The sequence below is a fragment of the Arachis hypogaea genome, chromosome 18 (assembly GCF_003086295.3).
Source record: "Arachis hypogaea cultivar Tifrunner chromosome 18, arahy.Tifrunner.gnm2.J5K5, whole genome shotgun sequence".
NCBI classification, from domain to species: domain Eukaryota; kingdom Viridiplantae; phylum Streptophyta; class Magnoliopsida; order Fabales; family Fabaceae; genus Arachis; species Arachis hypogaea.
In genome coordinates, this window is record NC_092053.1 from 21657172 (window position 1) to 21681606 (window position 24435).

Below are 24435 nucleotides of genomic sequence, written 5' to 3' on the forward strand. Positions count from 1 at the left end.
AATTGATAATAAACAACTAACAAATTTACCAAAATACCACTCGGGCACCATGATTAAACGGCTTAACAAAAATTCAACTTCAATTCAAGCAAAATTAAACTTAATCTAATCCAAACTACATAACAAAAGAAACATGTAGAGCATGTACATGCAGAATCCAGCAAATCAAGCAAAAGACATGTCAAGTCAGCAACAATTAAACTATAATGGATGCATACTACTGAAGCTAAGCCAATTATGTCAAGTCAGCAACAATTACACTAATTCTATGCTAACTGTTTAATCAAAGTCCATGTACAAGGTAAATTGAACATCATCCTTGTTGCTTCTGTAACAACTAGCTCATTGACCAAAATATCTCCCGTGCACCTGGTTTAAATGACACAAATCAATTCCAATTTTTATTCGAGTATGACTCAACTAAATCAAATCCACAGAACGTAACAAAATAAGCATGCAGAGTATTTGAACGCCAAAGCCAGCAATCCAATTCAAATAAACAAATGCCATGCGGAGCTGTCCCTTTTCAAACATCCATTTATTAAAAAAACCAACCATTCCTATACATAGTGAACTAAACATCCGTGTTCTTCCAAGCAAGTAACGTAATATTGCATCCGCCATATAAAGTATTCTAAAAGAAGAACAAAGATCCAGTGGTTCAACAAATCAAAATATCATCACAATCGGCATGCGTGCATACTCCCTGAGTTCTAGATTCACAAGCAATATCACTTCAACAAATACCGAACTGAGTTGTACTTTTCCTTTTATTTTTAAAAACACTCCCAAACTAACTCGAGAAACATGTAGAATTGAGAAAAAAAAAAGAACCCCAACAACTTATCAACATTGAACCCTTTTTTGAAAAAATGGTTTACAAGAAAAGAGGGAATCAACTAATTCAACCAATCAAAACACATCTCATTTAGATCACTATTGGGCCAAATTTAATTAGCTTCGTTCAAGCACAACCAAAATAATTTTTAACCAATTATTTAATTAACTCACATACCAGATACAAAATCAAGCAAATAACCAATTACGGAAACAAAAACAAACATCAATTCATAGATGAGAACAAACTATCTCTAAACATTGCAAACTAAACAACCGTCTTATTCCCAACAAGTAAAGTAATTTTGCATCCATACATATTACCAGAATTCTAGGTTAACTAATCGAAATAGAGAAGCATGTAGTAGTGAAAAAAAAAGAAACTATACAAATTAGCAACAACACATGATTTTTTTCAATTGAGTGCAATATTTCAAAAATAAAATATACTCTGCAAGATAAAAAAAAATCCAATAATCCAACCAAATCACAGTACATCGTTTAACTAAAATAACTATTTTTTGAAGTCTAATACATTACATTAACATCAACAGTCACATGTTTTTTCCAATTTAGTCCAACAATTCAAAAATAAAAAATATTCCGCAAGGAAGAAAAATTCAATAATCTTAACCAAATCACAGAATATCTTTTAATCAACGTAACTATTTATTGAAACATATTACATTGCATGAGCATCCATTTAAAAATTAAAACCCTAGCTATCACTAACCTATTGTAGTCAAATGAGGTTGTTGAGGAAGATGCGTGATACTATGTCAGCGCCGTTTGCTGCAGTTAGTGGTGAACAACGGTGTTTAGGTGCCTATGACGTGTGGCTTGCTTGGTGGTGTTGCTGCCGCTGGGTCCGTGGCAACCGTGGTGGGCGGTGGCACAACACGGACAGAAACGGGTGCGGGATAAAGGAGACGGGCTGGAGATGCTCGACGGCAACGTGTGCTGCTGGTGAGGGAGTGGGCGTCGCCGATGGGAGGGTTGGGTAGAGAAGAAGCAATGGCGCGGCAGCGTGACGGCATGTTGCTACCCTTCGCGCCCCCTCCTACGTTAATGGCGGTGGCTGTGGTGGTCGGGTTGTTAGGAGTAGGCTGGCACAACGTTGAGGGTTTGACGAAGAGGGATTAGGATTCGAGGGAGAGGAATTGGGTACTAAATAGGAGAATAGATTTTTTTCATATGATGGGTTTTTGTGTTTGTATAAGTGACGACAATTCTAATTTGTTTCAAATTTTAAATTAGCAAATATTTAAAATTAATTAATTGACCAAAATTTGATTTTAATTTTAATTTATTGTATACATTGTACATTATATATATTGGTTTCTCATACTTTTTCTATTTAATTTGGTCGTTTTACATGTTTTGAAATCTGATTGTCTATCTTATCACTTTATTAATATCTTTATTCTAAAATTTATCTCAAAAACTAATTTGATCGCGTTTGTAAAATTTGCAGATTGAAAAAAAAATTAAAATTTAAAAAACTAAATTAAAATTCGAATTCAGAGTGAACATTCATTTTAGTATATACTTTATAGCACTAAGTTAAGCTGCTTGATAAAAAGATTCTAAGCTTTTATCGAAAAGATGGAATAGTTAAAATTTTCAATCTATTTGCAATGTATTTATTGAGGTAAAATTCAAAAATATACATTAACGATAATCTTAATCAAATTTTTGAAAGGTATATTCGGAATGCAATTTTAAATTGAAATAATAATACATAAATATTAAAAATTATGCTATGTGTACACCAAAATTAACTACTAATATAAAATATATACTGAAATATAAATACACATTAAAAATAAATTAAAGGAAGAAGGGACAAAATTACACCTGAAAATTCATACGCTGGACACAAATACACATAAATTATTTAATGAATCACGCGTGCACAGTAATTATACACTCCAGCAGACACAATCACCATTCCGGCCATCAACGTGTGGCGTGGTTAGTTTGAGTGGACACGTGCCTCTATTCACTCCTTGCTGGCATGTTCAGATTGAGTGAGCTGGCCATTTAGTGCCAACTCAGAAATTACAATTTATTTTAAAAAGAAAAAAGAATAAAAAGACATCCTTAACACGCAGCCCAAAGCGAATCCATTGTTGTGTTGTGCTGTGTTGTATCATCTTCTTTCTCTTCCACCCCTTTATTGATTCACACCAAAAGCTTGAAACTTTGATTGATGGGGTACCTTAGTATCTCTTGCAGAGCTGAATCCGCAGTTTCAACCTCCAATTCTCTCACACCATCACCTTCTTTTTCTTCTTCTTCCACCACCACCACTTCAAAGAAACAGAACAACAAAGAAAAAGAAAAACCCATCAAGATCCAACACTTCCATTACAGTGACCTTGAAGCTGCCACCAATGGCTTCTCAGAGCGCAAGCTCCTCGGCAAAGGAAGCCATGGTTATGTCTATAAAGCTACAATGGTTTCTTCTTCTTCTTCCTTTGCATCTGCACCAGAGTTTATCATCAGCAACAACGAGGTTGATAACGAGATTGATATCTTGTCCAAAATCCAGAGCAATAACAGCAAGCTTCCAAATTAGGAAAGAAGGGTTCGTTTGGCATTGCAAACTTCAAAGGAAATTGATACTCTTCATTCATCAACACCACCTGTGATCCACAGAGATATTAAATCAGCAAATGTTCTGATTGATATAAACTTCAATGCAAGGTTAGGTGATCAATAATGCCCAAAAATTCAACCCCAAACAAATGTCCACAACCATATTCTTAATACACTTTATTTTACCCTTAATCATATTAATTGTCTTTTGTAACTGTTGCACATATTCTTTCAATTTGGTGGCACACTCTGTAAGCTTATTCATCTTCTGATATGATTATTTCAATGGTCTTTCTTCAGATATAACCTCTGTCCCCACATTTCTTGTTTTTCCTTCTATTTCGTCCAGCCAAATAAAATACTCACAACGATCTGTCTGGATTTCACTCTGTTCCAGACTTGAGTACCACAACTTCAATTCCGTGCAAATACTTGCCATTGTTGTACTCAAACTTCTTCTTCTTCTTGTTCTTCAACAACGAAGATCCGCTACCAACAGCGCTGCTACAATTTAGGGATAAAGAGCTCGATTTTTTCTGGAATGAACCCATATTCTTAGTTATTGGTTAAGGTGTTAGGGTTTCAACACATAGCATCTTCTTTCTGAAGATAAAAGAAAAGGAAGGGTTTATTTTAATTAATCATTAAAATAAATTGTAATTTCTGATTTGGCACTAAATGGCCAGCTCACTCAATCTGAACGTGTCAGCAAGGAGTGAATAGAGACACGTGTTCACTCAAACTAACCACACCACACGCTGATGACCGGAATGGTGATTGTGTCTGGCGGAATGTATAATTATTGTGCACGCGTGACTCATTAAACGATTTATGTGTATTTGTGTCCAGCGTATGACCTTTCAGGTGTAATTTTGTTCCTTATTCCTAAATTAAATTACACATATATTTTTATTAAAATATATTGGTAGCTAATTTTAGTGACTGATTTTGGTGTACAAATAGTACTTTTAAAATTTTATATATTTATTTTAGCACTTGTTTCAATTTTTTTTTTATAGAACTTGATTGAAATTGAAATGTTTAGCGTATTGAAAACGAAATTTTTTTTATGTTATTAAGAAAAACTTTAAGAATTAATAAAAAAAGCGATGCGAATATATATTGTTGAAAACAAAGGGAAAAAGAAAACGATGGATATTGATGGATAGGTATAGAGACAAAATGAAATAAAAAAGAAGTGTGTAATACTATGTTATTGGATCAAAGATAAAATGTGGATAAAAAGATATGAGTTGGAGATACATAAAATCCTTTAAAGCCTTCTCATTGGTTGATCCAAAACCACACATCTTCCCCACCACTAACAAGTAACAACAGCAACACTCGTGTGTGTTGCCAACCACAAACACACACCTATATGATTCTCTCTCTCGCTACATATCATGTTACACACTACACATTAAAGCAATTAAGAAATCTTGCAAGAAATCATGGCATCAACATTGTCTAGCACTGTTGTGAAGCCAACACCTTTCCTTGGACAAGGAAGGGGAACCAACAACAACACTCTGAGAGATGTTGTCTCCATGGGAACTGGGAAATACACCATGGTATGTATATTGTTGTTGCACTTTTGAGACACCCCTTGTTTTAGCAACAGTTTTGAAGTGTTGTGTATGGTTGTGTTTTAGGGGAATGAATTGTGGTATGGGCCAGATAGAGTGAAATACTTGGGACCCTTTTCTGCTCAAACACCTTCATATTTGACTGGAGAGTTCCCTGGAGATTATGGTTGGGACACTGCTGGTTTATCTGCTGACCCTGAAGCTTTTGCCAGGAATAGGGCTCTTGAGGTATCTTCTTCAATTCATATCTAATTTCTCTGTTAAGGCCAGATTTTTACAAATCATAAATCAGTAACTCTCAGTAAAGTGTTTTTTTGGGCATCTTTAGGTTGTCAAAAGTTTTAATAGAAAAATCTCTTTTAAGGTTTTAAATAGAGTTTAATTTTGTCAAAAGTATATATGACAAATTATTAAAATTTTTATTTCTTTTAGAATTTATATTTTTTATGTTTTTTGAAAAAATATTATAAAAATATTTTAAGATAAATAAGATCTTTAAGCCTTAGTGGTGAGTCATTGAACGTTTTGTGAATGAAATTAAACGTTTTTGTGGAATAATAATTAGGTGATCCATGGGCGTTGGGCTATGCTTGGAGCATTAGGTTGCATCACCCCAGAAATTCTTGAGAAGTGGGTCAGAGTTGACTTCAAGGAGCCTGTTTGGTTCAAAGCTGGGGCCCAAATCTTCTCAGAAGGTGGGCTTGACTACCTTGGAAACCCAAACCTTGTTCATGCACAAAGCATCCTTGCAGTCCTGGGCTTCCAAGTAGTCCTAATGGGCCTTGTTGAAGGGTTCCGCATTAATGGGCTTCCTGGTGTTGGAGAAGGGAACAACCTCTATCCTGGTGGGCAGTACTTTGACCCATTGGGCCTTGCCGATGACCCAGTTACTTTTGCTGAGCTCAAGGTCAAGGAGATCAAGAATGGAAGGCTTGCCATGTTTTCCATGTTTGGGTTCTTTGTTCAGGCCATTGTAACTGGTAAAGGCCCATTGGAGAACCTTTTGGACCACCTTGACAACCCTGTGGCTAACAATGCTTGGGTTTATGCCACCAAGTTTGTGCCTGGTTCTTAGAACAAGATAACACCTTTTCTTTTTCCTTCTTTTCTTTTACCCTCGCACTTTGCTTTTATTGTGAATAAAGAGACGATGATTTATGTGTAGGTTGTTATCATTAAAGTTGTGGATTAGTAGTGTTAGTGCACTTATTGTTTTTACTTATTAAGGACTACTAAGGTTTTTGTCAATCAAGGGGATTTTCATGGTGAATCTATATTATTTCTAAATATAATCATATAAAAAATATTATATATACACAAAAAAATCAACTACCAATTACCAACTTAGTCACTCATATAAAATATATATTAAAAATAAATTAAACAATACATATATCTATACACATACATAATGATTGATTTAATAATTGATTTCCTGTATATACATGGCCTTTTTCCAAGCAGCATAAAAACTTGATGCTTAAAAGTTAAAACATTATTTATCATTGGTGAAATGAACTTGCATCAATCCAGCACAGCAATATGATGTACAGATATCAACACTGACTACTAATACTTTTGCGAGCTAAGTTTCACATATACATGAACAAACTAGACTATCCATTACTACTATGCAACCTACAAGTCTACAACTATGCACAACTTTCACTCTGTAACAAAATTGGTAGATATACAGTTACTCAACCCTTCACCAACACCAACCACTATTGCCATTTTTGCTCATTCCCTACCAAGACTATGTGCTTTTGAACTCAATTTCCCCCACCATTTTCGCCGCCCTCTATCCATTTCTGGATTCCTATGAAGTTTTGCTTTTATCTCCTTCAATCTAATCTTGTATTCTTTCTTCCACCCCTCAAACCTACGTTTAAGTTTCTTATATTCAGCATAACATTTCATGTTACCGTTTTGACCCTCGAGCATAGCTTTGGCCTCTTCATCAAAGACGTGTCTCTGCTGCTCGAATTCCCTTGTCAGACTGCTCACAGAATTTGCGCAACCATTAACTTCTCTTACTGCTCCGAGTTCAGAAAGACTACAAGAATACTTCAAGGGTGTACTCACTCCAGGTGTTCGAGGTGTTCTAGATTCCATGGAAGCGGTATCTTCAGAATCGGAGCCAAATTGCGCCACGACATCATGTTTTGCATGTTGACCACTGGCAGAGGCAAGGCTCTTTCTAGCAGCAGCAAGACTCATCTGTAAATTGAAATTGCAAGTCGAGTCTTCAGTTGAATTTCAGGTTAAACTTCAAACCCTTATGCATTAAGGTTGCAAGAAACTAATGTTAAAACAAAACATTCCTTATGGTGTGTAAAAATGAGCTAATCAAAGGTGTGGTTTTGAACATTTGAACAACATCACATTCATTGCAATAACATCATCAAATCTTGAGGATGTCAAAAGTTGAATGTATAAGCGGGAAAGTTAGTTTAGATTACTAAGCTGAAAACTTACTTGCAGAGACACCATTTGTCTTTGCCACATCTCCTCCATTGATTTCATCTTATTCTCGTATTCGATCCACCTTCTCTCAAACTGTTTTAGTTGATCCCTCAATTGAGAATTTTCGACTTCTCTTTGCTCTATAGTTACTTCAGCCTTGACGACCCGCTTTTGGAGTTCTGCTAAAGCTGAAGGCAGGTTCTGAGCCAGCTCTCTGGACAACACATCCTGATAAACATAAACCAGGAATGAAAATTAGTAATAAAAAGGAGAAAAGAAAAGAGGCGATTAAGATCTAGAATGGTTGGGAATTTGTACAAAATCTTATATAAAGAATCATTCAATTGGTATGCAGACTTAAATCTGCCTCCAACTTCCAACCAGAGCATATCCTAAGATTTTTGAAGAATTTTCGAAGGTCCGAATAAAGGGCCTTAACTTCTGGTATTCTAAGCCATTCAAGAACCTAGAAATATGTTTTGGCATAACAAACATCCCCATCATTACACGTAGGGCTGGTAATATAGTGGGTTTTTCTAACTAGAAAATGCAAAAATTACCTGTATTTCTGGAAACTTTGGACGTGATCTTCGTCTATGTCTCGGATTTTCATGATGTTTCTTCGGCCTATAAAGGCTACTAGCATGCCTCCGAACCAACCACCCACGAATTACTACATAAAAAGGAAATTTTTAAGAACCAAATCATATTTAATGTCCCTCTCAAATGTAACCCCACACACTAACCAGATTGTATTACTATGGCTGCCTCAATCTGCTGATCATGTTCAGAAGAAATGATTATAGAGGACTCCATCATAACACCATATTTCTTTCTCGCAATTTCTCCACGAATAACTGTAATATAACCAAATAGAAACTAAGATTTAGATACAAACATCCCAAGCAAGATGCACATGGAGGCAATAATCAGCAGAGAACTTTTGATCCAAGCGAAACTAATTTGATAGGCATCCTTACATGATTGTAAAGTTGTTGCACGATTCTTAAGTTCACGGAAAGTACTGCGGACTTGATAACCACGAAAACTTCTCTGAACACTAAGTATTCCCCATAAAATATGTTTTCTCCTATCCTCCAGTACACCAACCTAAACAAGAAACAAAGCACTGGAATAATGAAGTGAAAGAAACCACTAGATGCATTAATATAAAATCAAGCCGAACCGTGATAACTTGCGACATGGCAACTCGCATGTCAAGTAAACCACAACAGCTCACTATCATGGCTCGACGGCATTAGAAATTACCTACGTACCTGTCCTGATCGAAGATACAGTTTGGTGTAGCCAACTTGGTACATTTCTGGAGGGATATTAAATTGTTGCAAAATAGCAATAGAGATACTCAGTGGATCTAAAGATGTGTGCGCCTCAGAAAGCAATAATCCATACCTAAAATATATGCAGAAACACAAATTAATCCACTATTCATGATAATTGAAAAACTATAAGAGATTTCTGAACTACCGTTTGGCAAACTCTTGATGCGTCATTCGAGTAGGATATCCAGCCCTCGAAATCCTTACAACCTCCAAAACTCCGCAACATTTGAGCTGTTGCAGGACAAGGTCTTCATCATATATGCCAGGAACTTGCTTAGCATTGGGCTTTATACAGCGAATAAAGTGGGGTGTGGTGCTCTCCATCTGATGCATCAACTTAAACAGCTGACCCTGAAAGAAAGAAAGAAATTCAGTAACTTACTACTATCAGTATACACCTCAGATTTCTACTATGCTATTACATAGCATAGTTTCCATGAGCATTCATGCGATGATACAAGGTTACCTTGAACTTTGTGCCAACACTCTGCCTTTTTGACTCCATAGCACCTAAGTGTGAGGAATTTGTTTGTTGAGACGGGTCAAGAACTTGGGAGAATGACTGCAGCAGTTCGCAACTGCACGATGACAACAATTTAATGGAATCAGATGGCAGTGGATCTCTGTTCTTCTCCAGAAACCCATTTGTATCATATGTGACCTAATTGAGAGAACTTGTTAGTATAATCACAAACACAATCAAAATTGAAAACACACCTTAAGGCTCAGGAAATTTCAAGAGATACTTATACCCGAATAATCAATTTGAACTTAGTAGCTACTAACCTCCCCTGCATAATGCCGAACGCTGAAAGCCTTGCCACTTTCTCCTTTAAAACAAGGATTGGAACTCAGGTGCTGCTTGAGTTTAGTAGCAAGTGTCAGATCAGTGGCCCTTGGGAAATTTGATTCCTCATCCAACAGAGAGAGCAGCCCCAGAGGCTTCTGCAAAATTTACAACAATGTATATAATGACAACATCAATCAGAAAACTTTGTGAAAAACACCTAATATTAGGACCTATACACAATTTTTTTTATAAGAGCATAATTCAAGAATAGAATGCAATAATCAATGCCGCCAAGAGGGGAAACTCAAAAATATTAAATAGGTTAAACCTCATAAATAGTAAATACCTTCTCAAAGAGATCCAAACAAACTTGATTATCCTCAAATTCCACTTTTGTCCAATCTACACCATCTAATTCATAGTCCTGAAAAAAGAGAAGCAAATTGCAATAAATTTATAGAATAAGAACATAGTGTCAGACAACTTACAGGAACAAACAATACACTAATTAAGATCATTTGGAACTAAACTGTTTTATGAAATTATACTTCATAGCTTTTAGTTATTTAATTACTCTTGTTCCAAATACATTAACTTGTATATATTGGCCAAAAATTTGGAACTCTTGATTGATTATGCTCTTCCCAAAAGATAGTAGAAGTACCAAAGCTTTTCAAATGATGCATATAAATTAGATTCTTGGCTTGTTTCGCATTCACACTATCAGAAATATACTTGGCTTCAAATTGTCCAGCAACCATAAAGTTGAATTCACAAATAAAATTTATGTAACTGTAGCAACATACTATTGCATTCAAATTAAAGATTTAACATAATTTCTGACCTCCTGCTCAAGTTTAAACAGATGCCGATTGAAATGTTGCTGAAGCCTTTCATTGGCATAATTTATACAAAACTGTTCAAAGCTGTTTTTCTAGAGAGGGAAAAAGAATATCAACCCATTAGAACACATAAAATAGTGCATGAAACAATAGCAAACTCATCAACATAATTTGCATACCTGGAATGACTCAAAACCGTAAATGTCAAGGATACTTATGGATCTCCCAGTACGTCGTTTACCCACTTCAAGCGCCTTGTTGACTTGTTCTACAAGCCAGTCAAACAAGTTTGCATACATAAATTTTGCTAATGCATCTCTTGTATCAATGGCCTAAAGAAAAAATGAAAAATTATGTAAATAAACAGAACGGATTAGTTAGGTGTGATTGATCATTTGTAACTGATTAGAGAGTAGACGATCCCTAACTCTTCCTCAAATTAGTGTAATTCATTCAGGGTTCTTGGCTTATTTCAAAGAATTCCCAATTCAATAACACAATTCAAATTTTCAAACGTCATTTCCTTCTAGCAAAGACATTTAGGATTTGTACAATAATAGATTGCAAGAATTGTTTAGGTAATAATAGACAAACCTGTCGCAACGTCAATTTTTTGGTAATAGTATCCTTGCCAGCTTTAATTTTATGGGTAGACAATGTTACCATTAGCTCCTTCAAACTGCATTGCATCAGTGTGGCAGCAATGGTTGCAGCTGCCAAGAGAATTATATGCACAATGTCACTTTCAAGGTGTAACAAAAAATTTAATGTATTCATTCATATGTTACTATTTTGGTCACCTTTAAGATAAACCATTATACAATCCTTTCCCGCACAATTTAAAACATTATATTTGCTTTTAAGAATCTTATTCTTACCGTCATCATCAACCACCTCAATGTGATTTTCATTGTCAGTTTCATGGAATGTAATATTTCCCAGCCATAATATTGCAGCTAGCAACTTGAAAACCCTTTCTTGATCCTGTTTGGACATTCGAATAACATCCAACGCTTTCTGGGGTAAAACGCAGATAACAACGACAGGGAAACATTCCATGAGAACATAAAAGGCCATAAATTAGCTAAAAGAATATAGTGCTAACAAATGAACCGGCAGATGATATACCACTAGCCCTTGAAACTTTTTATCATCATTAACACCATCAATTATCATGCAGTCACTCTGATTAAGATATCTATATTCACTGGCCATTCTAAGCTTCAGCCTATCTGCAACGGAGAAAAAGTAATGCTGTGTGAGTAAATACTTACAACTTCAATTGAGCTGATAAAGAAATCACATTGCAGAGGCAACTAAAAGGGAAGAGGATATGTTTACAAATGAATTTACATATAGTACTAAGTGGCAGCAATGGTTAGTGAGGATAAGATAACAGAAGCTCGGCTAAAGTGCTTTGGTCATATGAAAAGATCAACAAAAGAATCAGGCAAGAAATATTTTATGAAATGGAAGTTAGTTCAGTTAAATGGTGTAGTGGAAACCTGAACTTAGATAGGAGAAACAAAGTATGAATAATTTCAATGAGATTTGGATTTTGATAGGACCTAGTGACATCAGTTGGTCCATATAACCAATACCACATAATAATAAAGCTTGTTTCTTTTACTTGGTACTTTGTGATGCCTTAACCAAGTAAATTTAAGGCATCTAAAAATGTATCACATAGGATGCCGAAGCAACTGTAGTAATTCCAAATAAAGGCAGGCTATAAAACAAGCCATATACTACAAGCTGAAAACTTGTGACATAAATTACGTAAGTATGCAAGCAAATTTGATAAATAATTAGAAAATGCACCTCTAAGATCAGGTGAAGCACCAGCACAAAGCTGATAAAATATGTGGTATGACCTCTCACCATTGGCTAGTTGAACAACTCTTGACTGCCAAAGGAGATGCGATTATTTCAGAAGTGAACATAGATATACATTTCAGTTACACACTTAAGTTTAGGCAGGGTATCACAAGTTACCTTTTCTAACAAAACTGCTCAAGTCAGTGAAATGGAATTGGCATGAGAAACACAAAGGCATGAGAACTTAAGTCAGTAAGTCAAGAAAAATCAATTGCACGAAAGAGTAAATTTTATGCAATATATTTACTTGAAAATTCTTACATGTTTGAATTTTAGCCCCACAAATTTTCCCCAGTGCGCTGAAATGAATTTCAATCAACTTCCCCTGAGCCCAAATAAAGGTGTATACCAGTTCAACTTCTCAACCATTAAATGCAATCCACAAAGTGCTACATTGAAAGGAATGAGTTCCAGTATAATGAAAGGAAAAACAAAACTCACAAATCTGCTAGAGTTATCATTCCTAGAAGTTTTTGCGTTTCCAAAAGATTCTAGTACAAAATTTGTCTGAAGAACATCATTTTCTATCCCACAACTGCCACCACCTAGATCAGCTAAATACTGCATAGCAATTTTCGCTGTCTCTGTCTTCCCTGCTCCACTCTCACCACTATCAACAGATTTGTAAAAAGGTGATTATTAACAAGTACATATCTATGACTTCTTCAGCAATTCAATGCCGTAGAGTTCAGCAACATATATGAAGAGGAATGTATTGAGTGCTGACCTTATGATAATGGATTGATTTACTTCATCTGCAATGTGTAAAATTTGAACAGAAATCTTTCTGTGAATATATAGTAAAACTACAGCTTAACAGAGATTCCAAAGAAAGAGAGAATCTCGCTCACCTCTTATCATCTCGTTATAAGCTGCATCTGCCACAGCATAAACATGAGGATTATCATTACATCTCTGTTTATAAGCTTCTACGTATTCACTTCCATAAATCTGGACATCTTTGAAGGGATTGAGTGCAATTAAAACTGGCCCTGCCTTGCTCTGCATACAGAACAAATACCATATGAGGGAACATAGATGAACAACCAAGCAGAAGTACAACCCAGAAGAGCACACGTACGTAAATCAAATCTTGAGTGTAACGACTCTTAAGATTGTAAAGAACTGAGGGTTCATTTAAGTAACTAAGCTGTATAAGATCATCCACACCCTCTAAAATGTCGGGATTAGCCGGTAGGAGTGCTAATCTGGACACTTTCATAACCTGCAGTAACAACCACAAACATGTTACCTTGAAAACTCAAAAACTGAAAACTTTATTTCGAAATGACAAAAATGCTTAGAATTTTACATTTCCATTTGAAAGCGAAACGCATGCTTCCTCTTCTGAAGTTGACTGTATCTTTCCTAGTTCCCAGTTCCCCTTTTGTTGCCTACACCAAACTTGAAGTTTCTGTAGCAACAACCAAAATCAGAAACGGAAGTTTAATGTACAAACACGTGCTACTAACAAATTACCAACTCTCAATCTATGCCAAAGGTCAGTGCTAACAGATAACTGAAAAAGAGTTCATCAAAATACACACCTTTCTGATGAAATAAGCAATATTATCATCCTCCAAATCCACTTCTCCTGTTGGAGAAGAAACCATAGAAGGTACAGCAGAAGCAGCAGTAGAAGCAACAGCAGAAACATAAGTAGAAACTTCAGAAGAAACAGGAGCAGATGCATCAGAAGGAGCAGGAGCAGCAGCAGCAGGAGTATCAGTTTCAACAGCAACAGCAGAGTTTGGAACCTGAACCTGTGATGATACAGGGGACGATGTTGTTGTTGGTGGTGGTGATTCTTCAGCACTCAAGTTCAAGTTGCTATCTTCTGATTTCACAATGTAAGGTGATTCCACAACCACCTTCACCTTCTTGACCCCAAAACTACCATTCCTCCTGTGGCGTCCACGAACACCACTATCCTCTTTCTCATCATCTCCATGGCAAAGGAACCTATTAGGCACTCTCACCGATGGCAGCCTCGCCCTCGAGGGAGGCCGCGATGGCAATGCCGGCGGCTTGTCCTTCGGCTTCTCCTCCTCATCCCTCCGCCGGAGAGACTCAAGCATCTCCTCCAGCGAGCTCCTCGCCTGAGATCTTGGGGTCATCATCTTTTCTTGCACCCCAAAGAACAACACAATCACAGCACAAAGGAATTCAAGTAAAGTTAAAAACTTTACATTCAATTTCTCATACCCAATGCAGAAATCTCATCACCCCTTTCCCTCTGAGAATGAACACGCAAAATGGTGAAAAGTTTTTATTCTGAACGGATTATGGTTATGGGGCAATACGGGTTACGTTTTTATTTCTCTTTTATATATATGATGATATGTTTTACGTGCCACTCGCATCACCCATAAAAAATTTTTAGCAACAGAATATCAAAAACCGAAGTCCAGATATGGATTTACCAAATCGAGGAAGGTGGCGGGTTCCTATTTTACTGAATGCGAAAGATAAGAGATTGAAGAAGTGGAGAGAGGAGGTTAAGGTTGTTAAAGTTGTTGCGAATAACTAACGAACCTCCTCTCAGAGGAAAAAAGAAAATAGAAACGGGAAGATAGAAGGGAATATTTGGGTTGCTAGTGTTAAAGAAACGCACAAGAGTTTAATGAATGTAATGTTAATGGCGTATAGAAGAAGAGCCCAGAAACTTTGAAGATTGAAGGAGTTGGCATGGCATCCTAACAGCGACACTTTGATAGTTTGATTCATGTCTTCCTGTAACTGCATTCTTCTTCTCCCTTTTTTTTATTAATTTATCTTTTTATAAATTAAATGTATTAATTTAATTAAAAAATTTCGAAAAAAGTGAAAAATATTGATTATATTATTATTAAAAATATTTTGTTATGATAAGTTTGATTTTTCTTGTTGTTTTTGAAAAAGTTGATTATTCTAGCTATTGATTATTTATTAAAATTATAAAATAATATATATATATAATGATTAATTTTTAATATCTATAGAATATTCCTTTATTCCATACTAATTAAGTATTATTATTAATATATGTATAATGGAAAATTAATGTATAGTATAAACTTGAGGAATATATATTAATTATTTTTATTTTACGTGTAATATTAAAAGATATCATTAATTAGTCGTGTCTAATATGTTAGATAATATAAAAAATCTAAAAAGAAACATAAATAACTTGAGATGATAGAAGCAAAATATTTTATTTAAATTCTCGTATTTAACTAATATTTTAAACACTCTTTAGCTAAATTGCATATTAAATATATTGTAAATACTAAATAACTAAGATCGCCTACAAAGTTTAAAGAAATAACCAATCATAACGAAACATGCATGCCAAACCAAAAACAGTTATGTTGGTCTCCTTTTCATAGCGTTCCATAGCCAACGACAAAGCAGAAAGAAACTGACAGACATTTTGACATGCTGTATTGCTGTTGGGTATATATGTATGTGGATGTGGTCCTCCAACCATTGAAATGAGATTAAATAATCACATTTGCATGACCTTATCCCAAATAGTTAATAATTAGGTAATATAATCTATACTTTATGTCATATGAAGAACTTAAAGTGGATTAACAATTTTTCAAAGGATGACTATATGCGCTTGGCGTCATAGTAAAGGACATGTGACCGATATTGGATATAGCTCTTGTCTACCATCACTTTTGAATTATTCTATTTAGATTTTTGAGGGCCACAACACTTTACATATACTCCCTCTATTTAATCTAGACATGCCTATCATTTTCTCCTCTCTCTCTCTTTTTTCTTTCTCCCTAATTCATTGGTTTCCTTCATTTTCTATAATTTTCTTTTGACAAGAGTCAAAGTTCAGCCACTATGTTTACGTTGGCTAAATAATTTGGTTATAGGTTTAAATTTGGTGTTTAGTTGAAAATTGGTGCAATGTGTGTATTTACCAAGGTTGCGAGAACGGGACCGGTCAAAAAACCGGTAGAATGACTGGTTCATTGGTTTAATGGTTCGACCGAAGTTCAATCGGAGTTCAACCGGTTTAATTAAATATTAAATAAAATTATTAAAAATTAAATATATAATTTCAAATTAAAAAAAATCATCAATCATCAATAAAATTATTTCAGATAATTTAACAAAACACCATCAACTATCATCCATCAAAATTTAAGAGAAGTAAAACAGCATGATAAAATTATCCCAGATTCACTATTATCCCAGATTCACTGAAATCAACCATCAACAATTATTCCAACTACATAACAATTATAGAAACCAAAAACTTAACACACTGAAGTTTGTGTGACCTACTATTATGGTATGAAGAGATCCATTGAGTGGAAAGTCCAAAAAGAAACCATGGAGGTCTTGAGTTACTGGGATGTCAATATGGAAGATCTCTGGAGAAAATGTCAATTCTTGGAGGTGAGGCAGTAACAACAAAGCATTGAACCATTCATGTCGAAAGATAGTGAAAGATCAAGAGTAACCAAGCATGTAACACAGAGGCAGCAACAACATTATTTTCCCACAAATCCAGCATGTGACAAGTTCAAATAAGTCAAGTTCTCCAATTAACACAGAGGCAGCAACAACATTATTTTCCCCTGAATTCTCAAGAGTAATCAGCCATCTTCATCAATCAGCAACAAAAATATAAAACAAGAAAATTTTCAAAAATAATTTCTTATAATTCAAAAATAGAAAAATCAAAAACAAAAAGTAACCTCAGAAAACCATGAACAAATAAATAATTCAGCAACCAAAATCATGAAGCAGCAAACAAATAAATTATGAACATATAACCTTAGAAAATCAAAAATCAAAATCATGAATCCAGCAAACAAATAAATCATGAACAGATAACAAATAAATCAAAATCTTGAATCCAGCAAACAAATAACAAATCGCCGTGAGAGAGACAGAGAGAAAGGACATTGAGCTCTGACCCTCAGACAAAGAGAAAACTCGAAGAGAGAGACGGACACTAACAAATCGAGCAGCGACGACGACAGAGCAGCCCTTCGCAGCGGTGATGCCAACAGCTCAGACTCGACGTCGAGGGGAGGTGACGATAATAGGTGTTGTTGACCTTGAAGAGAGCGACAGAGAGAGATCGCCGAAGAGACGATGACCGGCCGACGGCGACAAGAAGAGTAACGATCCGAAGAGACGACAACCAACTGACGGCGACGAGGAGAAGAACGATGAGAAGAGTGCGACGGTGGGATAGTGATGGTGGCTGGGTTTAGGGTTTCTCATAGACGGAGAGAAAGGGGAGGGGAGGGTGGGGTGGGGTGAGAAGAGTGCGACGGTGGAAGAGTGATGGTGGCTAGGTTTAGGATTTCTCAGAGACAGAAAGGGAGAGAAGGGGGAAGGGTGGGGATGGGGTGGGCTAGGTATTGTTGGGTTGGTTTTTTTTTTATATATATATTATAAAAAAAACCGGTAACCCTGAAAAAATCCAACCTGTTCTGACGGTTCACCGGTTAACCGTCGGTTTGGCCGATTCTTAGCCCGGTTTTTTGCTGAACGGTTTTACAGTGAAACCGAACCGACCAGATGACCGATTCCCGGTTAATCCGGTTGAACCGGCCAGTCCGGTTCGGTTTTCAAAACAATGGTATTTACAAATTAGTGAGGTGTCAAAAGGTATTTTCAACACGTGAAGAGACGTATTGTATGTAGCACGTTGGTGGGCATGAATAACACATGGCGAAGTTTGATTGCATGAAACTGCAACATGTGGGGAGCGTGTTGAATCAGCACAGAGGAGAGGCGTGTTTCATGTGTCGAATGCTGATTGGTTGGTGATGCAACACGGAAGATGTGCTGAGTACTTCGTCTATATAAAGCAAAACTCGGTACCATTTTCATTGTGAGGAAGATTGTTCTTTGAGTGTGTTGCTAGTGTAATGGAGGGTACCGCAAACTTGGTAGTGTATTGCAACGGTGAGATTATACAGAATACTCATGAGAGAGTAAAGTTTGTGTGCCAAAATTCGTTTTCGTTTGTGGTTCCATGCACCATGACGTTCATCGAGTTTTGAAATGGTCTCTGTCAAAGCATTGATAGAGAACAATATATTGAGGAGAGTGAGCAGTATATTAATATTGTACCGCAATCCGATTATTGCGTGTTGTTAGGGTTGTACCACTCATCACTGCAAGCCACCTCACCACGCCCCATGCGTGTTTCCAACACCTGCCACGCCTCTGACGCCTTGTCACCACTCCCGTGACGTGTTGAAACTGACACACACAACGCGGTAAAACACCTCCCTTTTTAATATTGAGCCAATACACAAATGTAATTTTCATAAAAAAATAATTTTTTGTTTACATTTATATATTTGAATGTAAATTTAATTTTAACTACTCTTATTTTTTTGATGCGGTTACTATTACTCAACGGTTATAAGTTATAATTTAAAAATTAAATAAAAAAATGTTAGTATTTTGATGATTTGTAAATAATCACTATTTACATTGTTATGCATAATTCGTCCTTATACCAATAATTTGATCATCATATCTATAATACAATTTAATCTGTCTCGTATTATATGCAGTAATTACTAATTAGAGTTCGGAGAACAGCTTAACAAATAGATATATATATTCAAATAAAATAAAAAAATAACCTTTCACACGTCATAATCTTTAATAGTTTAAAAAAAATAGTCAAACAGACATTAGTACTTCAAACATAATTGTATTATAGCTCATGTACCTGTCCACTAATATTTGGACAACCAAAAAAAAATATTTTAAAATGTTCATTTCTCTATAAATAAATCTAACAAGATAAAAAGTAGAATACATATAAAAATTTAATACTCACTTAAATTATTTTTATTCTCTTCCTTAAATTATTACTAACTTGAAAATTGAAATATCTTTTACAGATATTTACTCCATTTAATATTTTTTAGAACTCAGTGTATATTTTATTTATAAAAAAGACATGACAAATTGACAATGCCTCACCTTCTACAACGAATTATATCTTAGACGAATTTCTTAACGGCAAAAACATTTTTAATATACAAATAACGATCTATGCTATTTTAGATAGTGCAGTTTAAAAACTAATCTTTAGTGGCCACCATAAGAAATTTCCATGTTGTGCATATTGTTTAAGAGTTATATTCAATATATATTCACATCCTACATAGAATCTTATTGTAATATTTATTAGAAAAGAAACAAACCCGGAAAATATATGAATTTTTTTAATCTTTGTATTCTTTTATTCTATACGAGAGTATATCTTCCTTTGTTTATATTAAAGAAAATAAGAATACATATATATATATTTTGAGAAAAATTGTCCATCTCATTAAATTATTTACAATATCGCATGTGATGTAGGTGATGATTCAAATCAAAGCTTTAATAATGATATTATTTAATTTGTCCCACAATATAGTGATCATCTGTAAAACAATATCCTAAAATAAATAAATAATAATAATAATAATAATAATAATAATAATAATAATAATAATAATAATATGATTTAAAGTCTTTTTTTTGACATCTAATATGATTTAAAGTCTTTTTTTTTTCAAAAAAAAAGTATTAGTATTGTTGATTCGGGTGGTTTCGTGAAAAATAGATTAAGTGAAAAATAATAGTTAAGATGAGAGATTAGGGGTAAGTAAACTTGTGAGGAAGACACTTCTATTAATAGCAAATAAGCAATACAAGAACTAATAGTGAGGAAGAGAGGTGGAGAACAAGTGTTGAGACCTCCACTAATGTCACAAGAGGATGAATGAGCTTTGTTTAAAGTGGACATGAATGGTTTACAGAGAAGAGAAGCTCTCAGAAGAGGATGAAGGTGAAGGTGAAAGTAAAGGATGAAAAAGGGTTTCAAGGTCTGTGAAGAAGAAGATGAAGGTGAAAGTGAAAAGTGAGAGTCTCGTTGAAGGTGAAGGTGAAAAGTGAAGTAAAAGATGAAGATGAAGGATGAAGGATGAAAAGTGAAGTAAAAGATGATTTACAGAGGTGGCTTGAGGTCCTTTTTATAGTGTAAAACCATGATGAAGAGGACACCCCTTGGCCAATGATTTTAGTCTGACATTTGGTTTACTGCTCTTTCCAAAATATCTTTAGGTATTTGGGATCACCTCAAGTCTTGTCAACTGAAAAGGGTAGGAAGTTGATTCCCACACGTTAAACTAAAACTCCTGACATGTGACATTAGTGAAGGGACATCTAGTTTGGTTTTCTTTCAATTAGATGACACCTTTACACTCCAAATCCAACCAATCTACTTCCACCAATATAGTTCCCACTGAAGAGAAATTCAACTCCTCAAGGTGTTCTTTTGGGTTCCATCCTTTTAGCCCAATACCTTTAGGAGGAACTTAACTCTTTTCTGACCATGTTTGTAGGCTATTATAAAAATAATTATATACAAAAAAAAGGTTTATATTTTTAGTACACAATCAATTATATTAGGGTTTTATCAAAAGAATCATGTTACATGATCAACAAATTTATGTCAACTTAATTATATAGAACGATAAAGTAAGTATAAGTATATAATTATAAAGTATTGAAGCAATATTTTTTTACATGTGAATGAAGTGAATAAATAATAAAGCAATAATGGAGGGAACCACACCCCATCATTAATCAATTCAGCTCAATTGAAACAAGTAAGAACACGACGATGCAAAGTAAGCAAGCTAAGCAATGGATCCCTCTACTCTTTTTCTTTGATTTGATTTAACAATAAGCAACCTTGCATGCTTATGCATAATGACTCAGCTCTGGATTTAATGCTTGTTCTTTTCCTCTTAGTCTCTTACCATTCATCTAAATTAGAGTTAGAGGTTTCATAATCCATGTATATATGATTCATCAATCATAATGTTATATCAATAATTGGTAAGATACACTTTTTTTTCTTTTTTATCAATATATGAGAATGACTACTTTTTTTGGTTTGATAATGAACATATAAGTTGCCATATAATAATTATACGATTTAAATTTTAAATAAAAACTCAATAAATACCCATATAATTCTGTATAAGCTACTTAACATATTTTTTCCTTCTACCAAAAGAACCAAAGAAAAAAAAATCATGATGTGGTGAGTTGGCTTCATGATTGCATATCTATTATTCTTGGAGAGTGAATTTTGTGAATTGTCTGTGTTGTCAGTGAGATAATTCGTTTTCTTTAACTTTCTGTTGTGTTTGTCCTTGCATATATGTTGTGTCATGAATACAACAGTCAGAAGACTCTCAAGTACTCATTCCAGGCCAAAGAGCCCTGACACTATAGCACTGAACATGTCTGCGTAAATTTGTATCTATTTATGAGCATTTTATATTCCAATTATAAATAATCTTAGTCTTGATGATGATGGAATTACAAAAGATAAGTTTCCATCATTATATTAGACTAGATTATAACTTCTAAGTTAGGATCAATTATTGAAGTGAAATTGAGTAAATACTACAAAAATTTCGTCGAACGATGGATTTATTAAAAAAATTCATCGGTAATATATTTATTATTGAAATAAATTAACCATATAAATTTTGTCGGTAATTATTTATTCATGAATTTTTTTGTCTATCATTAATTATTATAAAAAAATTTTATTAATAATTTTTATCGTCAAATTTATTTTAGTAAAGTTGACGGTAATATATTATTAATTAATAATTAAATTAATAACTATTGACGAATTTTACCGATAGTACATTTAATGTTAAATTTATATTTCAAATTTTTTTTTAAAAAAATTTGTTTAAAAAGTAATATATAATTTTAAATATTTAAATTCAATAATTTCTAAACTAATAAATAAAAAATACAACACTAATTAATTCAAAAAATAATAAACTCAGATAATAATAAATTTAGAAAATTAACAACAATAAATAATAAGTCAATAATTAACTCAAAAAATAAACAAGTTAATATTAACTAGGACGATTAACAACAATCAAGTAATTAACTCAGAAAATTAAACAATTAACTTAGATAATAATAAACTTAAAAAATTAACAACAATAACTAATAAGTTAATAATTAACTCAAAAATTAAATAAGTTAAAATTAATTCTGACAAATAATAACAATCAACTAATTAACTCAAAAAATAAATAACTCATATAATAATAAACCTAAAAAATTAACAACAATAACAATAAATCAATAATTAATTCAGAAAATAATGAACTCAAACAACACTAGAGAACAGAAATCAAAATAATGCAGTTGGAGATCTTACACTTATAAATTCAAATAACAATCAACTAATAAGAATAATGCATATTTCAAACACAGAATCATTAAAATAGAATTAAAAAATCCTAAATCTAAACTAACATACGAACTAAATCTGAAAAATAGTTAAATCTCTAATACAAACACCTAATTGCAAAATTTTTAATACATAACAAATTAAAATTAGATAAATTAGGGTTTAGGATTTAATTACCCAAAACTAATTAGTGAGTTACTTGGAGACAGTGACGACACAAAGAACTTTTCTGCCGTAGTGGTAGCACAAACAACGAAATGGCGGCAAAGGTGACCAACCAGCAGGGTTGTATTAGAATTTTTTTAAATAAATTGAAAAAAATAACAGAAAAAAGGAGGAGGACAACATACCTAGAGGGAGGAAGGAGGCAGGACCGGCGATATAGGGGGCAGCAATGGCAGCAGAGGCAGGAGCGATGAAAACGGTAGCGATAGAGCGACCAACGCCACGCAAAGAGTCCACACAATCTTTGAACGCTGTTGGTGGTGGTCAATGCTGGTGGAGGGGTGTCAAAGGTGGTTTGTGGAGAGACATAGAGAGAGAGGGTTCGCGATTCGAATTTAGGACAAGATTATCGTCGTATTTATCAGCAGATAAATCCGACGGTAACGCTTTGCGAATGACCAAAACGCAGCGTTGTACTAATTCAGATTAAAATATGCCAATAAATCCGACGGTAATGATCGCACCAATTTTTTCCTCCAATTATTACCGACAAAATTACCGTCAGAAAACCAAATTCGACGGTAATTTTTTTATCCAACAAATTTATTGCCAAATTCGTCGATAAATATGTCGCTAATGTCCGATGCTTAAATTGACGATATTCAGCATTTTTCTTATAGTGAAAGTCCACATGATTTTTTTTTTTAACGAGTGATGTTATACGTACAAAAGTTTTTATAACCAAATATAATCAAGTTGATACAAGTCTAACAAAAAATATGTGCACATGTGTTACTGCTTCTTCTTTTTCGTACTTTTTTAGCATAGAATTTTTTGTTAAAGAGCATAGAAAACGGACTTTTTTCTATAATAAAATAAAAAAATTATTATTTTTCCAAACATGATTTTTGGACTTTAATTCTCTAAATACGATTTTTTTTATTTTTGGCATTTGTCCGGCGAACTCTATAAAAATTGGCAAATTCGCCTTACTCCGGGCGAACTCCACTCAAATTTTTTTAAATGCACGTTTTTAATCCATATCATCGTCTAGAAAATAGTATATAGATCTACAAACAGTATATAGGAGTACACAAAAATACACGAACAACAAGCATGGCTTCTTCAAGGATTTTTTAATTATAAATTAAAAAAATAAGTCATATTTAACAATGTCAACCATTTTTATCGTCTTTAAAAATATACAAGTACACCGGAATAAGCCATATTTAACAAGGATTTTTTTATTATAAATTAAAAAAATAACTATTTCCCAAAAATAAAATACGACTTATTCCTGTGTACTCTTGTATACTCTTATGTACTCGAGATGATGATAATGGTTATCATTGTTAACTTTCCAATATGATATATTTGAAGTGGATTATTTTTGGAAAATAGTTATTTTTTTAATTTATAATTAAAAAATCATTGTTAAGTATGGTTGCCATTATTAAATATGGCTTATTTTTTTAATTTATAATTAAAAAAAATCCTTGAAGAAGTCATGCTTATTGTCTGTCTAATTTTGTGTACTCCTATATACTATTTGTAGATCTATATACTATTTTCTAGACGATGATATAGATTAAAAATGCATGTTTTAAAAAATTTACAGAGTTCGTCCGGGGTAAAGCGAACTTGCCCAAATGCC

The 24435-nt window shown here is 34.0% G+C and overlaps 2 protein-coding genes across 2 annotated transcripts; one reads left to right on the top strand and one right to left on the bottom strand.

Moving 5' to 3' along the window:
* Positions 1–4588: 4588 nt before the first annotated feature.
* LOC112771718 (chlorophyll a-b binding protein 13, chloroplastic) lies at positions 4589–6294 on the top strand. The gene is made up of 3 exons (XM_025816528.2): positions 4589–5009; positions 5091–5252; positions 5590–6294. The coding sequence occupies exons 1-3, from the start codon at positions 4890–4892 to the stop codon at positions 6097–6099; spliced, it is 792 nt and encodes a 263-aa protein (XP_025672313.1). The 5' UTR covers positions 4589–4889; the 3' UTR covers positions 6100–6294.
* Positions 6295–6403: 109 nt separating this feature from the next.
* Positions 6404–15072, bottom strand: LOC112772676 (myosin-2). Its single transcript, XM_025817645.2, has 24 exons — positions 13891–15072; positions 13656–13757; positions 13425–13568; positions 13195–13345; positions 13071–13098; positions 12785–12953; positions 12605–12668; positions 12461–12474; positions 12287–12371; positions 11594–11697; positions 11344–11482; positions 11060–11178; positions 10645–10797; positions 10468–10557; positions 9970–10047; positions 9620–9778; positions 9300–9494; positions 8979–9184; positions 8768–8903; positions 8471–8600; positions 8237–8347; positions 8051–8163; positions 7503–7718; positions 6404–7244 (listed from the first exon to the last, which is right to left on the bottom strand). The coding sequence occupies exons 1-24, from the start codon at positions 14461–14463 to the stop codon at positions 6765–6767; spliced, it is 3759 nt and encodes a 1252-aa protein (XP_025673430.1). The 5' UTR covers positions 14464–15072; the 3' UTR covers positions 6404–6764.
* Between the last annotated feature and the right edge of the window lie 9363 nt (positions 15073–24435).

Bases quoted from the DNA above. Each gene is read 5' to 3' on its own strand.
- LOC112771718 (XM_025816528.2), top strand. From the start codon at position 4,890: ATGGCATCAACATTGTCTAGCACTGTTGTGAAGCCAACACCTTTCCTT. The intron at 5,010-5,090 runs GTATGTATATTG...GTTGTGTTTTAG, and splicing joins GAACTGGGAAATACACCATG to GGGAATGAATTGTGGTATGG. The intron at 5,253-5,589 runs GTATCTTCTTCA...AATAATAATTAG, and splicing joins CCAGGAATAGGGCTCTTGAG to GTGATCCATGGGCGTTGGGC.
- LOC112772676 (XM_025817645.2), bottom strand. From the start codon at position 14,463: ATGATGACCCCAAGATCTCAGGCGAGGAGCTCGCTGGAGGAGATGCTT. The intron at 13,099-13,194 runs GTGAGCGAGATT...TACACATTGCAG, and splicing joins TTATAACGAGATGATAAGAG to ATGAAGTAAATCAATCCATT. The intron at 11,179-11,343 runs GTAAGAATAAGA...TTCTCTTGGCAG, and splicing joins TGAGGTGGTTGATGATGACG to CTGCAACCATTGCTGCCACA.